General features: G+C 36.5%; 3 protein-coding genes across 5 annotated transcripts; 1 reads left to right on the top strand and 2 right to left on the bottom strand.

The window, feature by feature from the left end:
- Positions 1–489: 489 nt before the first annotated feature.
- LOC149381807 (DNA sliding clamp PCNA) lies at positions 490–2,248 on the top strand. The gene is made up of 4 exons (XM_089601539.1): positions 490–926; positions 1,349–1,501; positions 1,580–1,677; positions 1,757–2,248. Exons 1-4 carry the CDS (start codon positions 608–610, stop codon positions 1,979–1,981), a joined length of 795 nt encoding a protein of 264 aa, XP_089457665.1. The 5' UTR covers positions 490–607; the 3' UTR covers positions 1,982–2,248.
- A 2,078-nt stretch (positions 2,249–4,326) lies between these two features.
- ENOC (cytosolic enolase) lies at positions 4,327–8,993 on the bottom strand. 2 transcript variants are annotated; one of them, XM_089630681.1, is made up of 13 exons: positions 8,749–8,993; positions 8,497–8,651; positions 8,174–8,348; positions 7,807–7,878; positions 7,579–7,695; positions 7,399–7,479; positions 6,537–6,613; positions 6,193–6,296; positions 5,896–5,994; positions 5,717–5,802; positions 5,313–5,399; positions 4,839–5,036; positions 4,327–4,712 (listed from the first exon to the last, which is right to left on the bottom strand). In XM_089630681.1, the coding sequence occupies exons 1-13, from the start codon at positions 8,851–8,853 to the stop codon at positions 4,641–4,643; spliced, it is 1,428 nt and encodes a 475-aa protein (XP_089486807.1). In that variant the 5' UTR covers positions 8,854–8,993; the 3' UTR covers positions 4,327–4,640. The 2 variants fall into 2 exon arrangements, with proteins under 2 accessions (XP_089486807.1, XP_089486806.1); XM_089630680.1 differs by having other exon boundaries at positions 5,313–5,402.
- Positions 8,994–10,565: 1,572 nt separating this feature from the next.
- On the bottom strand, positions 10,566–15,831 carry LOC149381809 (neutral ceramidase 1-like). Of its 2 annotated transcripts, none has more exons than XM_089630567.1 (10): positions 15,559–15,831; positions 14,893–15,274; positions 14,325–14,533; positions 13,840–14,184; positions 13,303–13,567; positions 12,943–13,213; positions 12,500–12,625; positions 11,855–11,918; positions 11,605–11,765; positions 10,566–11,521 (listed from the first exon to the last, which is right to left on the bottom strand). In XM_089630567.1, exons 2-10 carry the CDS (start codon positions 15,207–15,209, stop codon positions 10,970–10,972), a joined length of 2,310 nt encoding a protein of 769 aa, XP_089486693.1. In that variant the 5' UTR covers positions 15,210–15,274; positions 15,559–15,831; the 3' UTR covers positions 10,566–10,969. The 2 variants fall into 2 exon arrangements, with proteins under 2 accessions (XP_089486693.1, XP_089486694.1); XM_089630568.1 differs by having other exon boundaries at positions 14,893–15,277.
- Positions 15,832–21,317: the final 5,486 nt, after the last annotated feature.

Below are 21,317 nucleotides of genomic sequence, written 5' to 3' on the forward strand. Positions count from 1 at the left end.
TAGTTAGGGCTAAATATAGTGCGTAATATATTATTCTTGTAATTTTTATAAAATAAATATTGGGTGCAGTCTCATATTTTAATGCGTATGGTTCATGGATGGACCTTTGTTGCAAAAATAGTAAAAATGACATTAATTTGTCCATATTTTGAGAATGATAGCTTCTATATTTCTGTCACGTTTTTCATTTAAGATTGCTTTTATATTTACACATATTTTTTTACAAATGGAGTATTGGAAACAAAGTGCATAAATGGCAAGCGCTCAAAAAGATTTGTTTCCTAGTTCAGTCGCATAAGAATGTTTGGTGTCGTATACTACCGATACGACATAAGTGGTGAACAACGGTTGACAAGGGTGCACGAAATGAAACTAGTTCCCCGCAACACTCGATCACAGCTCGCATTAACCCGAAACGCGTGGCGGGAACTAAAATACGCCAAATCCCGCCAATCTTTTCAGTCTTTTGACTCTCTATATAAACCGAAACCCGAAAATGAAACCGAACCGATTGCTTAAAACTCCCTCTTTTTCCATTTCTCATTTCCCTCCATTTCTCTAACCCTAACCCTAGATATCTTTCGGAGAGCCAGAGCGAGATTCGAAGATGTTGGAGCTTCGTCTGGTTCAGGGTTCGCTGCTGAAGAAGGTCCTCGAGTCGCTCAAGGACCTCGTCAACGATGCCAACTTTGACTGCTCTGCGACTGGCCTCTCTCTCCAGGCTATGGATTCCAGCCACGTGGCGCTGGTGGGCCTCTTGCTCAGATCGGAGGGTTTCGAGCACTACCGCTGCGATCGGAACCTCTCGATGGGGATGAACCTTGGGAACATGTCTAAGATGCTCAAGTGCGCTGGGAATGATGACATCATCACCATCAAGGCTGACGATGGCAGCGATGTTGTCACTTTCATGTTCGAAAGTCCCAGTAAGTTTTTGTTTCTTTAATTTTTTTTTTTTGTGGAATGAATTTTATTCCAGGTTCGAGCGTATTTTGGGTTGTTGATTTATTGTTTCATATTTTGGGGTTTTATTATGCTCTGCTTTGTTGATAAGTTAGCTATTGAGGATTGAGCCGTAACCTGGTCAACATAGTATGGGGTTTAATAGTGTTAGAAAATGAAGCCAAGGACCATGACAGAACACGATTCATTCATTTCTGATTTTAATACTCCATGGCTCATTGTGGAAATTTGGGGAAATGAATTTGATTGGTTTGTTTTTTGTAAATCAGTGTTTTTGGCTAGGACTATGTGGCTAATTTGATTGGTAGCAAAGGGTCATTCAATTTCAATACAATGTTCTGTATTTTGTTGGATTTTTAAATTAGGTGTGTAATTGATTGTGTAGCTCAAGATAAAATTGCGGACTTTGAGATGAAGCTAATGGATATTGACAGCGAGCACCTTGGTATCCCCGAAGCTGAATACCATGCCATTGTGAGGATGCCTTCTGCTGAGTTTTCAAGGATATGCAAGGACCTCAGCAGCATCGGTGACACTGGTACCGACCCGAGGCTCTCCAACACATTTAAATTCGGATTGTTTATTAGTGTGCTTAATTTGAAGGGTCAATTTGCAGTTGTTATCTCGGTGACCAAGGATGGTGTGAAGTTCTCGACGAGAGGTGATATTGGAACTGCTAACATTGTCTGCAGGCAAAACACAACTGTTGACAAGGTAATGTGGTTTTGGTTAGTTACTAGTTTACTGTTTGAACTTTGAATTGAGGGTGACATACATTTCATTGAATATGCAGCCGGAAGAAGCGACGGTTATCGAGATGAATGAGCCGGTCTCTCTGACTTTTGCTCTGCGGTACATGAACTCGTTCACAAAGGCGACCCCATTGTCGAACACTGTCACGATCAGCTTGTCCTCGGAGTTGCCTGTTGTCGTTGAGTACAAGATTGCAGAGATGGGTTATGTCAGGTTCTATCTGGCTCCAAAGATTGAAGAAGACGAAGAAGACACTAAGCCGTGAGTGGAAGTAATATAATAGGTCATGTGTTAGATGATTATCCGAGGTTCAATGGACCCCAAGGGCTTGTTAAAAATCTATACTGGTTGTCCTGTTTTTCTTTAAATTGTTTTTCCGAGTGTTTCTCTTGCGAGCCTTACCAAGGCTTTGCCGTTTTACAATCTGATGTTGCTAGTGTTTTTAGCTTATGTTTAATTTTATCGTTCTGCAATGTAATGTCAAGAGATAGTCTTCTTCCATATGCTATGATGTATTTGCTTTGTTGTACAATTCATTGTTTAGGCGCAGAAGTCACCAGAAAAAGGGAAACGTGAGTTCATCACTAGGCCATAAAAAAATACCAAGATGATTTTTTTTTTTAAATAACCTACTTAAGAAAGGGAAACTGTAGCCAATTCTAAGGTTTAAGAAATTGGTGAACACGGATGGAACTCACATCATTCTGTCTATAAATCTTGGACCTTGAAGCTTGTTCTTTCTCAACTGTTAAATATATAAACAATCTTACTGAGCACGTCAACGAGATCAGATCTGCGTGCACTATTTCAAAAATGGGTGTGAGTAGGACCAAGCTTAAGTAGGACTAATCTGAATTCAATTGATATAAAAGTGCCTTTTCTATTCTTGTTCCAAAACGACTTTAGCAAAAGTACTCATTCCCTTCCCTTTACTCTCTTTTTTCTTTTAAGAACTTCATCAAGTAAAATGTTACAACTTACATATATATATATATATATATATATATATATATTGGGACAAAAATACCCTAATTTATCTCAATAAAAAGTATAATTTAATCTTTATACATTATTGATGCATTATATCTTCATCCATCTCATTTCGTCTCTTATTGTCTCGATTTCACTTCTGATAGTCCAATAGTAAAGTGAATTTGCCTCATATTTTTTATATCTTTTTTAATAATTTTGGTATATGTTGGAGCTTATTTAAGAACACATTAAATTTCATCTGAATCAATCTTAAAGACTTTTTTTGCCGGAGTCCGATAAAATCCGATGATTTTCAAAGAATTTCATAATGTTCCGAAAGTAGGAAAAACACAAAGATTTTTAATGTGATTATTAGAATTGAAAGAGAGACAAAATGAAATAGATAAAAGAGATTGAGAGTATAAATAATGTAGAAAAGGAAAAAAAAATCTATTTTAAGTCAATGACATTTTAGTCCATAATGGTTTAACTTTGAAAGTAACAAGCCCTTCTATTCTATGTTATAAGTATAACGTGTATATATTAGTGAGGTGACTTTAGACAGTGTATAATGTTAGGCATATGTTTACAAAGTGTTATGCAGATGTTATATCAAATTCTTATGGAATTTTAATAACAGCCAATATGTTATTAGCCTTTGCCTAAGATTTGTCGTCTTGCCTGATTCTTGATTAGTTATGCAGATGTAAAGTTAATGTTAGGCATACGTTTTTAAAAAAAGTGTTCTGCAGATATTTACAACATATTAAGCAGTTTGGTACAACAATCTTATGCATACTGTTTTATTGTCATTATTTTAGCAAGGAGGGGCAAAAGTCGTTGAAGAGGAAGACTAAAAAGTGAGGAAGACAAAGAAAATAAGAAGAGGAGGATCTTGAACATATGAAGAAGAAAGTGGAAGATGATAGGAAAAGGAAAGAGGTTGGACAAAAAGAGCTAGAACAAATGAGGAAAAAGGAGGAAGAATAAAAGAAGATGAAAGAAAAAGAAAGAGGTAGAAGTAGAAAAATGGAAGGAAGAGAAGAAAAAGATGAAGTGGGCAGTGTTCTGCAGATGAAGTGAGAGTGTTTAACATTGCCGTTCTCAAAATGAACGGTTTTGAGCTCGAAAGCAAAAAGTAGAGCTCCGCGTGACAAAAACCGCACCCAAGGTGCTATCTTTTGGAACTTAGCACGACGCTCCTGCACAATGTTGCTTGTCATTTCCTTAAATTTTTGTGTTCTGATTTTTGCAAATAAATAAACGTTGAAAAACTTAAATAAAGCTCTATATATAATGATGCAAAGAACTTATCCAAAATCTTCTATTTAAAATCTCAGAATCGTGGAGAAGAGTACACAATGATTTTGTTTTGCTCTAACTAATAACCTACAAAAAGAAAGAAAGCTAAAAAAATATATCGAAGACTTGAAAACTCACTTCGGTTTAAGCTTATAAATACACAATAAATGTGTATAAAATACACTTAGCTTGAGGTAGTTTTGATTATAAAAGAAAAAAAAAACCTAATTAAAATGGAGTTCCAAAGTCGAAAAAAGCAACTTGTTTACGACTATTGCAACTGTTCTGCTTGTTTTCTACGATTTTTTTTTCGCTCTCTTCTGCAGCTTAACTTAATTTAGTTTGCCGAACTAAGCAAGTAATTTTAAGGCTCACGCCTCGCTTCACCTACAAAAATTGCCTCGATTCCAGTTTACACCTTTTTGAACATTGTTATTTGTTACAAGCTAATATATCTGGAACCTCGCACGTAGTAATATACAGCTGTTTTCCCATGCTCTCTACTCTAATAAAAAAAATAACACCAAGGCCAAAACTCAACAGCTATGATGTCTCACCCACAGGAAACAAAAAAATCAACAGAAGAATGTATAGCAGTGTTGCTGAATGGCATGCGATTTTAGGCCTTCAAGTTTGCGAAGGATTTTTCATCAGGGTAATTGCCTCCAATTGTCACCGGCATAAACTGCATTATCACCAAGCTCCTCTTCAATGCGAAGCAACTGCAAAAAACTTGTTTCTCAGTCTCAATCTGACCACAACTTCGATGTAAATAGATAAACCGTGGAGTGACGTAAATAAATTGTTAAAAAAAAGGATTATGAAAAAAAGAAAAAAAAAAAGATGACCTGATTGTACTTGGCCAAGCGCTCTCCTCTGCAAGGAGCACCGGCTTTGAATTGACCAGTGGAAAGGCCAACCGAGAAATCAGAAATGAAAGTGTCTTCGGTTTCGCCGCATCTATGAGATGTGATCACTCCCCACTGCGCATCCTTTGCCAGCTTCACCACTTCAATAGCCTCTGTCACTGTCCCTATCTGATTTATCTATATTTTGAGCCACAAAAAAAAAGTTTCGTTATTGAAAAGCGAATACGGTGCAATCAACCACATACGAAATTCAATCAAGACCAAAGCCTAGAACAGAACATGGTTATTATTACGGTTGTCTAACATGTAACGTTAACTTATTCTGCACAAGTTCTATAAACATTTCAGTCTAACCTAGAGCGCACAATTTATTTTACCAAAAATTAATGTTTGAATGAAGTCACTGGACTGCATTAGCTTTCAACTTATTCCTATAAGAGATTGGCAAGGTACCTTGAGAAGAAGAGCATTGCAAGTGGATTCGTTTATTGCTCGTTCAATACGTTTGGGATTCGACATCAACAAGTCATCCCCAACTACCTGCATAAACATTCGTAATAAAATGAAATTTGGGGGTATCCATAATGAGCGGAGAAAAAGTTCTAGGTGAATCCAAGTTTATAGAGAAAATTTTAGGGACTAGTTTAATCCCCATTAAAAAAATTATCACATCGGTTAAGCTACAAGCAAAAACGTAGATAGACACCATTATACATGTTCCATTACTTGCCAATTAATTTCGACTCTAACATAAACATCTCGCACTCTAAAGCTGGCATCGCTAAAACACATGTTTTGAGTGCTTTTAGAAGTTCACAAGAACGATGACCTAATCTCTGCAAGGAAATCAAACAAACCTGACAAATTCCAAGGCCAGAGAAGCGCTTGACATGTTCCCAATCCTCCTTGTCAAATGGATCCTCGATTGAGACAATTGGGTACTCTATTGAGTTCCAAAAGAGAGAATAAACAAGAATCAATTTCTTTGCGGAAACGACGAAAGAGTAAGTAAAATCAAAGTAAAAAAATTCTGTACCGGCACAAAGTTCCTTGTACATGTCGATCATGTTTTCTCCAGACTTAAAATTTTGTCCTGATTTGTTGGGAGATTTGAAGTCGAGGTCATACTTTGTACCTGATTAAAAATGTGATGACTTCAAATTTTAAAAAACAAAAAAGTATAATGCAGAAGAAGAAATCCCAGACAACAAACATAGGGCTGCTTAGCCAAAAATATATATTATGCTCTTAAATAGGGCTGTTATCTTACAGGAACCAACTTATCGCACACAATTTCGTACTGAAAGGGGAGTGATCTCAGAAAACTAAATACCTATACAAAAGTCAGTTGCAGCAGCATCAATAGCTATCTTTATCTTCTCACTATACCCTGTTCTGCTGATAGCCTCAGTTACAAGATCCAAGCCTTCTTTGACACTGCAAATTTATGTTTGACATCACCAAACAAAGACATTAAAAACAAATTCATGACCAATCTGCAGACGAATATCGAATTGGTGCAATAATAGTGCCTCTTTTTTACGTACGCTGTACGCAAGCCGTCGAGTTCACCATTAGAGACGAAATATTAAAAGGACTGTGACTATCATATAAGCAGGTAAACTTCACATAAGAATACACAAGGCCAAAATCTTTGAGCAACCAAGTGATACTTGCCTGGAGATATTTGGAACAAAACCACCATCCTCACCAACGTTACATCCATGGGCACCATATTTTTCTGAAATAACAGCCTGCTCTTTTTTATTAACAATACAATCAATGATTAAGTGGGCATGGCATCTTCTTATGGAAATGAAAAAAACTTCTGTAAAATATTTCGTGACAGCTAAACCTCAGTCTAAATTTTTTCACACATACTATAAACAAATCTTTTTATATTTTATATATATAGTTTCGGTGGCTGTTGTTATAGGCCTGCCTGAGCTTTGTTTTTTTCTGTACTGCTCTCCTTTGTTTCGGAGTTATTTCAGTTATTAATAAAATTGACCGTTTCTTTAAAAAAAAATATTTTATATATATCATGCCTTACAATTCAGGAAATTGGAAACTCAAATACTTCCTATATGGTCCTTTATGTGGACTTGAACCATAGACAACATGGGAGCAAAGAAAACCACGGGATTGACTACTAAACCAAGGGTATTTCACATCTTGTATTCATGCAACCACTAAGCGTGGTGCTTAGATATCCATTGAGTCTAATTTAAAGATCAATACAACTTTAATTTTTTTTTTTTATATAATCTTGGTGTCCGTTTTAAACTTAAACCCGACTAAAATCCAAAAGGCCTTGGCATTATAGACTAGGAGACCACCCCAGTGGCCCCAATCGTTGCGTCTAGGGAGAAGGACCGAGAAGGACCCAAGAATCACCCTTACCACTAGACCAACCCCTTGGGATTAATGCAACCTTTTACTTTTGAAAATCACTACTCTTTCAAATTTTTAAAAAAAAAAAAAAAAAAAAAACCCTTCACTTTATATGAAAGCAAGACTGGTTCGGTAAATAAATCACCTTCAAGTGCTGATAAGTTTCTGAGCCCATCTGCAATGCCTCCTCAAATTTGCTTGCTCCAATAGGCAGAATCATAATGTCCTAATGAAATTTGAAGACGAGTTATATAAAAAGCCTCATAGAATAAAATTATTTTCCTTTTTGGCTGTGGCAGTAAATAAAGCGAGTTATATAGTGTACCTGTATGGCTAAATTGTTCCCAGCATGTCTTCCTCCACTTATGACAGTGAAAGCAGGGACGGGAAGAGTCAGATTGGATTTTCCGGACAGATCTGCGACGTGTTTGTACAATGGAACCTGTATTTTTGCTGTTTAGAATATCCCACACAAAATAGTGCATCTCGAAAACTCCATCTATTCCCTAACATTAAACATTAAAATGATTTATTTATTTATTTTGATTCGTACCTCCTTTTCTGCGGCCCCAGCTTTACATGCAGCTATTGACACAGCTAATATCGCATTTGCTCCAAGTTCTCCCTGGAAAGCAATGTAGACAAAGAAATTTCCATGAATCTTTTAACAAGAAAACAAACTACTTGCGAATTGAGATTAAGATAAATACTACTTAACACCCCAGAAAAATTTAAAGTTTATCACAATCACCGAAGATCCCAATTATCTTCTTCTATCTTAAGTGAACTCTACATAAATGAAAGACACTCGCACAAACCAGGAACGCAACACAGATCCCTGATTACAGTTCTGAGACCATTTTAACCTACCTAGAATATGAAACAGCAAATTCAATAAGATCATCGCATAGATTCACTACCTTCTTCTCTGTCTTGTCAAGGTCAATCATGGCGTGATCAATCTGAGACTGGAGAGTCGGGTCCATGCCTATAAGGGCCTCGGAAATCTTGTCGTTGACGTTCTTGACAGCTCTCTTAACGCTGTTCCCCAAATACACTCCCTTGTCTCCGTCGCGCAATTCAACCGCCTCGTACCTGAATCCAATCTTCCATTAAACAAAGACTCCAACAGAGAAATACAACATCAAAGTTTTCAGAGGTCAAATTCGAGTTTAATATCATCGATTGACAACATTTATCAGCAAAACAAATGACAGAGACACCGGCGATTCGAGAGTCTTACATCGCAGTGGAATCTCCACTTGGAGCGGAAGCGCGAAACATTCCTTTATTGGTGTAGAGGTCGACTTCAACAGTTGGAATTCCTCTGCTATCCAGGATCTGACGTGCTTTTACCTTCGTTATCGCAGAAGCGACCGCTTTTCTCATATGGTTCGACTGTGTTCAAAACTGAACCGAGTTAGGCTGGGGAAACAAAGAGAGAGAGAGAGAGAGAGAGAGAGAGAGAGAGAGAGAGAGAGAGATGAAACGTTACGATGAAGAGAACGGGATCGGAGGTCTTGGCCCTAACGGCGGCATTGACGGCGTCTTCGATTCTCCTAGAGAGCGTGTGTTTGTCCAGATACTCTTGAACCGACATCTCGTCGCCGTCGTTATCGTCGCCGTCGTTGTTTCTTTCTGCCTCTACCAGATTCGAGCTCCACCGAGTAACAATATTGATTGAAATTTCTTGTCAAAATTGAAAGACTTGACAAAACAACATATGCCGTTTTAGTGTTTTACTACATATGTGTCAGCATAACAAAAATACTTTTATTTATTAATCAAGAAAGTAGGACAAAAATATAAAATAAAACGAACTCATTTTTCAGAAAAACACACTTTTCATATCGTCGTTCATTTGAGAAAATAATTAAAAATAATTTGTTTTTCTTTTTTAATTTTAATTTTATTTATTTAAAACATTTTACATCTTAATAACCTTTCTTTTTCATCCAAGGCTAACTAGATAGTCATAGGTCGGTCCAATGTTTATAAGCACCTTAAGCGAAACTTAAAACTTAAATCTTACAAAAATAGGATAAATAATATATATATATATAATATTTAGTAAAATTAAAGCAATAGCATAATTTATAACCATTACTAATAAATATTAAAGCAGTATATTGTTTTCATAAAATTAGAAAAAAAAAGGGGAGTCTCTAGCCAGATCTTTAGAATTAGATTGAGAAAGCATTTTAATTACGTCCATTTTTCATTTTCGATCTAAATACTTAACGTAGACAAACATGCAAATAAAAATTTTTAGCAAAACATATACTTATAGAAATTGAATTTTTCTAACCTTTTGTGATTCAAACGTATTAATTAGATCTATGAATTTAAACTCGGATAATATACTTTTCCAACAGACAATGTAACTAATCGATGGCCTTCGTCGCTGATCTACGTTTCGAGACGATGTTCTTCACCGGTGATCAGTGGTGCGTGACGGTGGTTTGAGGTTCACAGCGACAGACTTCAGCGTGATTATGGAAAAGACTTTCGGCGAACGACCAGTGGGGGTTTCCCACGGGGATGATGGTGAGGCGCAGATCGATACTGACCAACAACGTTAAAGGGGACGTAGCGATGTTGTCAAGCTCGTGGTGATGAGGTCCTATTTTATTTATGTTATTTTAATATTTTAATGGTGTTTGATTTCATATTTTGTTGTGTGTTTTTTGTTTTGTTTTGGTTTGGAGACGGAGTAGCCACCTTCCATTATCCCGTTTTGGGTATCTGTTAGATTTTTGTCTACACAAGCTGAAGAGTCATCTTCTTCGTAGTTACTGGACCACGGTTGATCAGATGTTTCTATCAACCATTATGATTATATTGAAAGAGCCTTGTGTGTGCTTGATTTGTAGTGTGCTCTATGTTCTTCCTTTTGTGGGAAGAATGCACAAAATGAACTATTTCTTGTATGTAGGATTAGATTTATTTCGACTAAGTCCGATGTCTAACTTAAGATGGTATACGCATGTAACAATGAGTGTTTTACCCTTTATCTAATGAAATGCTCATAGCAATTTTTTTTTTAAAAAGTAAATAAATAAAATAAATGCCACATATCTTTAATCGAAGATAAATAAAGTTTTCATCTCGGAATCCAAATCATATGCGTTCAATTGAATAAAATAATTCGACTGAAAGAAGAAGGAGAGCAAATATATCACCTCTATAGTAGCTAGATATATCACCAATGATCACCAAAATGCATTTCTAGTGTGCACACATCTGGATATTCAAGAGCTACATTGAAGGGGAAAAAAATTACTAGTGATAACTTATCCAGTATGCAAAACACTACCATTCTCAAAAAAAAAAAAAAAAAAAAAAAAAAGTACGTTAATCAGTACTTCATCTCTCCAAATCGTCTTCTTCAAGCTTTTGCCACTCAAAGATTTTTCTCCACAGACCAGAGACGGGGGTGTAAGGAATGAGTGAAGGTGTTTTTTTAATAACCAGAATGGTGTGGCGAATCAGACTTCGAATGCCAACAAATAAAGAGTTCAGGGAGATTTTTAATGATAAATAGAGGGTGAGGTACAAAATCCAGATGCGGGCAAATAGTTCATTGTGGAACTGGCCATATTTTATATAGTTTCTCAACAAGCGTTTTTGCAGAAGGCCTATCATCACGAAACCCGAAACTAATTAATACAAGAGCGGGGACTACTTCCCGCGTGGGATCATAGTCTCCGTACAAGTTACACCACAACGAACGCGCTAGAGGAGCCAGAGAAATGCCGAATTGACCCGAAAAGACTCTTGGACGCCCCGAAATGCGTGATCCGGTACACGCCGGGCGTCGCGGACTCGGGGATGGTCCACTCGATCGCGGCCTGGCTCCGGGAGCTGAGCTTCGCGGGCCTCGACCACTTAAACTTGAGGCAGAAGTCGTCGTCGTCGTAGGCGGGGACCCACTCGTCTTTTCCCCGGAGCCTCTCGACGAGGGCGAACGTGCCCTCGGTCATCAGGTCGTTTCTCGGGCAGCCCGTCCAGAACACGGCCCGCGCCACGTCACCGCCTCTCCTCAGCGAAGAGTTCTTGGGAACGTCGGCGACGCAGTCCCCGAACCGCGCGCCGGCGGGCGTCGAGTCCAGCACGACGGGCGTGAGGAGGCCTATCTGCTTGTTGAGGAGGTCGGGGGGTTGTGGGCCCGGCTCCACCGCCCGCCCCGTCACGAGAGCCTCGGCGAGCTTCTTGAACTCCTGGATGTACGCGCTCAGCGTGTGGGGCCCGAACAAAGTCGACGCGGCCTGTGAAAATTGAGGAGAGTTGAACCGTGATCGAAGTATGGTTGGTTGTTTGAGACGGTGTAGATCTGAAAGAAGAGCGTTACCTCGTATCTCTGCACTTTGTACTCTTCGAAGGTCGTGACGTACTGCGAGTATGTGTTGGTCAGCCCTGCTATGACCACGTGGAGCTTTTCTCCTTTTGCACCGCCGCCCAGCACTGTCTTCACAGCGTCGCGAAGTCGACGACCGGCCATTGTTGTGAATTCTGTTTTTAATATGTATAAATAAATCATTCTGAAGTCATTGCTCGAAAGAAAGACTGTTATTTTTCGGGAAGAATAGTCATTTTACTACCTCCGGGTACGCTCAGAATGGCTAGCTGTCCTATTCGGAGAATCTGGATTGGAAGTATAGCCGGCTGAAGAAACAAAAATAGTATTTTTGTAAGTAGGAGCATAAATCTCATTGGAGAAAAGGAAGTCATTTAATGTATGATGACTCATTCACACGAATATAGATGGGAATAACTAAAAAAAACATGTATCTGGAATAAATGACTCTATCTTGGAACCCCTTTATGTTACTAAAAAATAAAATAGAAAGCTTCTACTAGTAAGAAGAAAAGTACAAGCTACAGGGTAAACTAGCAAAGTACTAGTGCGGATGAGATCGGGCAACAGTTGAAAGCAGAGTCTAGAGTAGATAACCAAAGACAAATACATCTTAAAATATTTTCTCAAAGAACATTCAGAGGAAAAAGTCTCATCATACAAATTACATACATTTCGTTGGTGCCAATGACTGAAGTCAATAGCTGCAACATGTAAATCAAATACTTATGTCCAATTTCATTCATTCTCGACGTTTTTAAATACTTGCATTGCATTGACTGTTACTAATCAGGGGTATTGAGTGAACCGTGTTTCTGTGACATCTACAAGTTTCAGACTTCAATTGATTCATTCCACCTAAATAATATCAAAATGATTCGTTACTTACCGCCCAATCATATGGTTGCTTCATTTCACCAGTATCAAGCAAAATAGGCTTAGGGGATTGACAATCAACTTGTTCCTGGCCTGGTGTTTTCAACAAATTGCGGACCAACCTCCAAAAAGGATTTCCCTATTACAAAGCCACAGAAAGAGAGCACAATCAGAAATGAAATAGTACAGGAACAAGAAGAAATAAAATATACACTAGAATGTCGGAATCATATGATACGTACCTGAATACTCCATTACTAAAATATAGGAAATATACAAGATAGTTACAAGCTTTCGAGAGGCTTGTTCTCTCCCAAAGGAAACATTCCTATTTTTCACTCAATTTATGCTCGACTTTCCATTTCCCTCTCTCTTATTAATACTAACTAAATGACTTCACTAATTATTTAACTGCTAATTACGATACGGTTAGGTCCTAACATTATCCCAAATTACCTTAACATCGCCTTGCTTAAAGTCAAACGCACCAGGACCGTCGGTTGTTCCAGCAGCGAATCCGAATCCCATCGCCGCTGGACATGTTTTTACCGTCTCATAACCTCCTCCTTTTTTGGGTATTTTTACTTCGTGTTGGGAAAAGTCAATGTAAGCATGGCGATAGTCAATCTTTCCATTTACCACTTCCGAAGCCGTGTTGAAAAGATCTACGGCTTTTTTGAACTGTCTCTCTCCGATAATACGTGTACTCTCAAACTCGTCTGGGTAACTGCAATGCTCAAAATGGTGGATGAGTTAGACAAATCAAAACATGAATCAAAGAAATCATAGCGCTTGAATAGAGAAATAAATAAGTACCCCGGTCCTCTGCCATAGCACAACTCATTTTTCCCACCACAAGTACTCTGATTAAAATCACAGGGTAGACCGGTGTCGATACAGAAAGCTCCAAGGACATTTGGGCTGACATCACCACAGTTTGATTGGCAAAAGGCAGATACAAATGCAGGCTTGTCAGCTTGCCTGAGAGCACTGCGGACACGCCTCGCAACACTTGAGGCCCTCGTTGCTGGTTTACCCAGAGAAGACTTGAACGATGCAGCAATCTCCAACAACTCATGGTCTGCGCAAAAACGATGATCGATAATAAGAAAGGTGTTTATCTCAAACTGATTTCGTTACCTCTAATGGAAAGGGTAACCGAAATAAATAGTAGTTAAATAAGGGGTGAGTTTATGATAGTGCTAATAGCATGTTAGTCTATAAATAGAGAGGATTAATGTGGATAAAGTGACATGAAAATTAGCATGAGAGGTTAGGAGAAATCTTGCTAGCTATGCATGTATGGGTACTATATAAACACATTTTGTAAGAAAACTAATAACAAAGACTCACGATTATCTGGATGGTAAGAGATTATGTCTGAGACTCTTCGAGGAATTTCTTCGGGGACATATTCATCGACGGGAATATTCCTAGCACCGTTCTTCTCAAACCAGTCTTCCATAAAGCGTGCGGCGGCGCCCTTGTTATCGCCGCTTATCAGTTCGTTCGTACGACTCATCGAAGTCCCGTGCGTGGCGAACCAATTGAAGCTGCCTACGGGACCCCACTGATCATCAACAAACTTCAGAAGGGTCATCTCTTTATCGACATCGTATTTGTATTTACTTCGCTCGGATGAAGGGTTATTTAGATAACTACTCGGGCTACGATTCACACCAGCGTCTAAGAGCTCTCCTGCAATTTTACAACTTCATACTCTGTTATGTATCCATTTCGGAAGTGTAAAAAAAAAAAAAAACAAGTCGAAGTTGAATAATATATATATTCTTTTTTCTTTTCGCTCAGAAAGTTGAAGAATGTTTGTCCTTTCTTACCCTTGTTTACAAAAATTGATCCAGGACGGAGATTTTCGTGAGCTTGTGTAATGCTCTTCTCGATTCCATCGACAAGGACATCGAACGACTGACGAACGAACCCGAGTGAGGTTACAATGTATACAACATATTGGAGATAGCCTCCAGGGCCAGCATGAGTGTGAATTCCGCTGATAGCTACGTTCTTCTCAGTGTATAGATCTCCATACCTACAAAGCAGCGATAAATCCCAATTTAATACATGTATGATAACTTGGAAATTTATTAATGGTACACAGCCAAAATAGAATTTATTAATGGTACATCTCATATTGAGATCAGTAAAACTTGGATAAAAACAAAAGAGAATATTTCAGTTTTGTTTTTCACAGATCACATCTACACAGTGCCCAACAGAACCAAATTGATACCCTTTATGGGAATTATAAACAAAGCCATCAGAATTCCTCAAAGGATGAAGAACATGCTCTGGGAAACAACCTAGCAAATCAATGTATCGAATAAGAAACTATCTTCCACACTGAAGAAACCCCAAAATTCGAAAGCACTCTTTCCATTTCGTATTTACCTTACTTTTAGCCTCTCTAGCACTTTAATGGTGACAATCTGCGAGGCCATACAAGCGTCGAGGTTCACAAAGACGACCCGTTTCCCCTGAGGCTCTGCAACGATGAAGCTTCGAGCTCGGAGCCTGAAGTGAATACCAGAAGCAACCTGGTCCGTGTTCGCATATCCCATCATGTTCACATCGGCCGCGGGACCCGTTATGTCATAGCTCCCCAGACCGACCAAGTAGTCGGAATTGGAAACGCCACTGTGTGCCAACAAGTAGAGCGTGATCCAAAACCAGCCACTGAAAGCCACATAATTACGAAACAACCCCATCACGGAAACCACCCAAAATGGATATGGGGATTTTCAAAGCATAGTCGAGGGTTTTCCCTAACTTCCTGCTAAATATAGGCAAACACCAAGTGATCAACAAACACTTAAAACAATCAGGTCAAAATCGTTTATACTTTCCCGAAATTGTGAAAATTTCGAGTCATATGGACACAAATGGAAATTGCGTGTTTGTATACTTGCAAGACATAATAAGTTGAAACAAACTGAGCTCTGATTTCTAATCCATTACGCAACGGAACACCCAAAATCACCATAAATTCACAGTGATCATAATAAGCGACTACAGAAAAAAAAAATGGGGAAGATATGGCGAGGCAATTTTCCATACCTTAAAAAGATCGTTGTCGGAGATTCGATTCCTCGAAAGAGAAAAATATATGAGTTTGGTGGTCGTTTTCAAAGATTATCAGAGAGTTTTTTTTTTTTTTTTTTTTTTTTTTTTTTTAAGGGAATATCAAAGTTTTTGGTATGATGAGAGAGATCAAAATATAGAACATAACAACGGGTCTCAGATGGAGTAAGGTGTCAAAAGAGACAAAAGACAAAAGTATACTGGTAGCTGAGAAATTGCCACATTGAGACTGTTTTGTTGGATTTCAATGAAAGCCTGGTGCAATTTAAATAAATATATATATATATATATATTCCGTTAGCTTTGAATGTTAGCAACCCCCGGGAAGACGGTATATGGGTCCTCTCCTCTTGTACTCATGTTTCCAATCCAACTTTATGTCATCAATTATATATGGAAATTTTTTACAAAATAGTAATTTGAAACTTATTAAGGGACATTTTCTTAATTAGGACTAAATTAAGGGACATTTTCATTTTCCTACTTTTTTCAAAAATTTACCAAACTAGGACTAGTAAAAAAAAAAATCTTTTTCTCGATGGGCTGAGCGGGAAAATAGAAAGAAAGAGAAAAAATAAGAGATTTTATTAGGGAAGATTGTAGGTTGATAATTAGTATGACGGTATAATAGGTAGAATTTTATGTATCTCTCATTTACATTTTTTTTGACCGGTCCTAGTTTGGTAAATTTTTGAAAAAAGTAGGAAAATGGAAATTAGCCTTAATTTAGTCCTACTTTTGGCAATTTTCCAACTTATTAATTAGTAAAATAATTAAAGTTTCAATTTTTCAGCAAAATAGCCAAATTTACGTTTATTATAAACAATTTATCACTTTCAAAAAAATTAATTTTTGGATAATTATTTTTTGAAAGCAGATTACTGCACATTTTGATTATTTCACTAAATTAAGACAAATCTTGACTATTTTGCAAATTCATAACTTTAAATTGATTATTTAGCTAAATCACCCATTATATATTAGACATGCAAAATTATAAGTGAAACTCGAGAAACCAAACTTAATGTTACTTTAAATTTGAAAACCAATCTTCGTATTAAACACTTTAAGAAAATCAAACTTTCGATAAAACGTCCAAAATATATTAATTAAAAAACTTCGAAACGATTGGAAATATGACACCTTCAAAATCACTAGAAAAATGAAAATAAAAAACTTTGAAAATAGATTATTCTGACACTAATGATTTTGTAGTTTTTTGTCTTCATCTTTTTAATCATTTTGAAAGTTTTGCCTTCATTTTTTTTTTGTGATTCGAAGTTTTTACCTTCATCTTTTTAATCATTTTCGAAGTTTTTAGGCATTTTTGACGTTTTACTTACTCATGAGCTTGATTTTCCTAAAATGTTCAACATGGAACTTGATTTCTCAAATTTTCCGATTACAAAAAAAAAAAAAAAAAACCCTTCTTAATTTTCAGATTTTTTTCCTCGATATATATTGGGAATTTAAAAGCAAAAATACAAAAAAAAAAAATCATTAAATTTTCAAATCGAAGCTTTTACGAAATCATCAATTATATATTAGACATTTAAATGCAAAACCATAAAAAAAAAATAAAAAAAATCCTTACACTGATAGATTTTTTTTTAAAATATTTTGTAAAGATTAAGCTTTCTCACTCTTTCACAAAGTTACCTCCAAAGTATAACATTTTTTTTTACATCCCATTCTAAACTGTCATTGCTATTCTCATTCACATTCTATGGTTTAAATTCTAGGAACTTTTATTACCCCAACAAAACTCTTTTTTTTTTTTTTTTTTCAAATACTTACAAATTATTCACAAATCATAATTTTTTTTTAAAGAGCGAAATTTATTCATGAGGCTGAACAAAACTTGAAGATCTTGAAAACAACTTCAAAACTAAGATTTTTATAAAGAGAGATGGAAATATTTAGTAAAAACTTAAAAATAAGAGTGAACTTGGAATAAACATTTATGTATAAACTTATGATCCTCTTATAATTAAAATGAATATATAAGAGTGTTTTTGTCTTTTCCGAAAATAAAAATATATAATAGCCAAGCCTAACATTTTTAAAATTTGTGCTTTTTTTGGGTGAAACGGCTATCTAGCTTTTTTCAAGTTTGGATTTGGCAAAATACCCAAAGTTTCCAAAGTTGAGGCAAGCTAGCCCAAAATTTAAAAAACCCTAAAAATACCATTGTGTTGTACCATTCGTCCACAAATCCCTGTCATTCCCTTCCTTCTTCAATGAACTCAGAGTCAATTTTGAGCTCTTCAACAGTCTGATCCACGTCGAGCGAAAGCTTTCACACCACCGAGTCGAGCGAGTTGGAATCATGGTCTTCGACAATCTGAGCGATCGAGTCTGCAGCAAGCTTGAATCACGGCTCTCGAGGATCAGGAGCCACAGCAGTTTTGAGGATCGGAAATACACATGGACGCAGAGATCAAGTCGCCGGAGGAGGCGAAGAATGGAGTGGATCGGCAGTACAAGATGACGGCGGAGATCAAGATTCGTCTGCTTCAGATCACGATCCAGATTCTCGATACCACCTTCACTTTCTTCTTATTATTCTTCTTCTTCTTCTTCTTCTTCTTTATCAAGCAGTGGATTAAGTTTTTGGAAAACAGGATTAAATATTTTAACACCTTCTTCTTTTTCTACTTTTAATTTATCGAACAGTAGATTAATTTTTTTGAAAACAGGATTAAATTTTTTGACATCTTCGTCTTCTTTTTCTTTTTTATGGTTTATCGAAGAGTGGATTAAATATTTTGAAAGCAGGTCTAATTTTTTTGACATATTCTTCTTCTTCTGGTTTATCGAATAGTTGATTAATATAGAAAGTGCCGTGGATTAAAACTTTGGAAACTTAAATTGATTTTTTTTTAAATAATTAAGGATATATTAGTATTTTTACATTATAAGTGGATAAAATGCACTAACTTATCAAATCTTGGCTATTTTGCTAAACACTGAGTTTGAAATGTCTAGTTCATAAAATAAAAAAAATAAAAAATCCTCTTTTTTTTGTTTTTTTAAAAAAAAATTGTGCTATAAATAGTAGCATATTTCCCAAATATCGCTTTATATTTCAACCAAAACCTTTTCTATTTGATGAGTAAAACCGCTTCATACATGTCATGGTCACTCTTCTTTGCATTGATTAGGGGTGAGGCAATCCAAATTCCAAATCTTTTAAGTTAAGAAAGGTATTGTAACCATATTCATTACTCATGATATGATATGGTACGAATCTGAATCATCTACGGGGCCTGCATAGTGCATATTAGTATCAAGCTTTTGGGTATCATAGATTTTTAAGTTGACGTTAGTGTATTTATTACTTACACTAAAAAGCATGGTCATTTTTAAACCAGGAGTTTGGAATTCCAGCTTGTTATATCACTGGCTTACTAGAATTTTGAGACTTCTTTGAGTAGAACATTTTGTATGAATAGTGTCAGAATGTTCGCCAAACCAAAATATGACATTTTCATTCCAATTAATTCAAATTCAGACAGTAGTATTCACAAATTTTAAAAATTTAAAAACATAAAAATGTAACCTAATACCCAACATTAAAAAAATTCCGATGAATACTACGGAAAAATATTGAAAATTTATTCCATAGAACAAAGTTTCAGTACCGATTTTTAGCAGTAGGCCACTTGAAATATCATAATTACATTATAGCCAACATTTTAATTTTTTTAAATCAAATAGCCATTCGGCTTACGTGGCCAACATTTCTCCTTTCTTTATACCGATTATAGCGCTAGCTAATCATTCCTACACGGTTTAGTTTCAAATTTTAAAAAAAATATAGGGCTCTCTAGATTATATATATAGCCATATGTAAACTCAAGTTTTATCATATGGTCAACATAAAAAAGTCTATATCTTCTCCGACTGTCTTTCGGTTATAAATCTCATCTTGAGCAACTCCTCCCCGAAGACTGAATTGGATTTGGGGCTCCACACCGACGACATCCGACACATCTCTGCGAGTTTTTCTACTTGTTCCTTTTTCCTTCTGCCCTCAAACTCATTATCTTCCAGCTCATCTCCTAGCTAAATTTGCACTTAATTTTCATTCTCCTGTCACTTGGAATTGTTCTGTCTCTCTTACTTACTATTGTAACTGCTATTGAGGCAGATAAACCTCTGTTCAGTTAATGTTATCAGTTTTCCTTAAAAAAAAAAAAAGACATCTATTGGCTTTTCAAATTGGAAATTCTGTTCTGACTTCTGAGTAGTTTCATTAGAAACATTTTATTATAACGAACATGGGATTTTATTCAACTACATATTACAAACACATACAATATACATTTTATTAATTTTCACACACACATAATAATCCGGCCGACGATAGATAAATAGTATCCAAAGTGGCGTCAAACGCAATATGCCATAGATCCCGCCGTTATACAGGTGAGGCCGCTGCAGCAAGAGTACTTTGAAAATCGACCGCAACGGCCGCCCCTAGGCATACATTGTTGACGTGGCAGCTTCCTATTGGTCCCCACCAATGACGAGCTTTGAGCATCATCCCCAGAGGCCGGCGATGAAACTAAAACTAACAACGCCATGAGCACCACCGTCAATACCACACACATCACCATCTTCATCGCTTTCTTTAGCTGACTGATAATAAATGTTACATGTCACCCCTATTTATATTTTATAGTGCTAATAGCTGCATCAAGGCTTGTATAATATTTATTTGGCCGTCTGCTCTCTATTGAATATAATAACATTTAAATCTTGATTCCATATATGATTTTCTCATGTGACAACCTGTGTTGAATAATGATATGATAATAACCCCAACTTTCAAATAACACAAGAAATGTAATCAAGGCAGGATATACAATACACGAACATTATTCATTGATCTTTTTTATAAATAAAATCTCTTTAAACTATATTTTAATTCCTCCTCCAGGTCTCTCCTTCGCAAGTCCCCATAATGTATGCGTGCATATCCAAAAACTATGATCTGTGCTATATAGATCTATTCTCTGTGTTTCTTTCCCTTCGGATCTGAACTGAGTCCTATTTATAATATATATGCTAGCTCTGGATTAAGGTTAAATCATTTGCTACGTACTGTTGTTAAACGTATTCGTACCCTACAGTTTTAAATACTTTTAGCATGACTGTCTTGAAAATCCGGATCCTTTGGCCAGCTTTGGAGTCCTAATTCCTGTTTTCTCAATGAGTGTTTTTTTTCTGAGTAATGATACACAACAGCACATCAGCGCTAAGCAACTTATCCAATGGTGCAATTAAAGGACTTGCTAGCAATTTTAGAAAAATTAAAGCTAGTTGCTTTTAACCAATATTATTGCACTTTTTTTTTATTCATTTGCTTAGTGAAGCAAAGTAGCTCTATGGAGCCAATAGCTCTAGCAAAATAAATGGACCCAACTCTTTTTTAAAAAATGTAGCAAGTGTGTCTCACACTCCACTTTCTTCATGTGGGTGTATGCCACTTTCTAGTTTTGGAAGTGAGTTTGAGCAACAACCATGATGTGATATTTTTAGCATTTATTTTATTTGTTTAAAAAAAAAAAAAAAAAAAACTAGCCATCTGGATGCAAAGCTAGGAGAGTAATTGACTTAGCAATGGAGAAGAATATTGTTGAAGCTTAAATTGCTTATGTGGCAATTGAAGCTTAAATTGTTTATGTGGTAATAGAAGCCGTAGTAGCTTTAAAGATGCTCAAAGTAAG

This window comes from Urtica dioica, chromosome 11 (genome assembly GCF_054948205.1).
Source record: "Urtica dioica subsp. dioica isolate 48M chromosome 11, U.dioica_male_clone48M_v1_H2, whole genome shotgun sequence".
Lineage (NCBI taxonomy): Eukaryota > Viridiplantae > Streptophyta > Magnoliopsida > Rosales > Urticaceae > Urtica > Urtica dioica.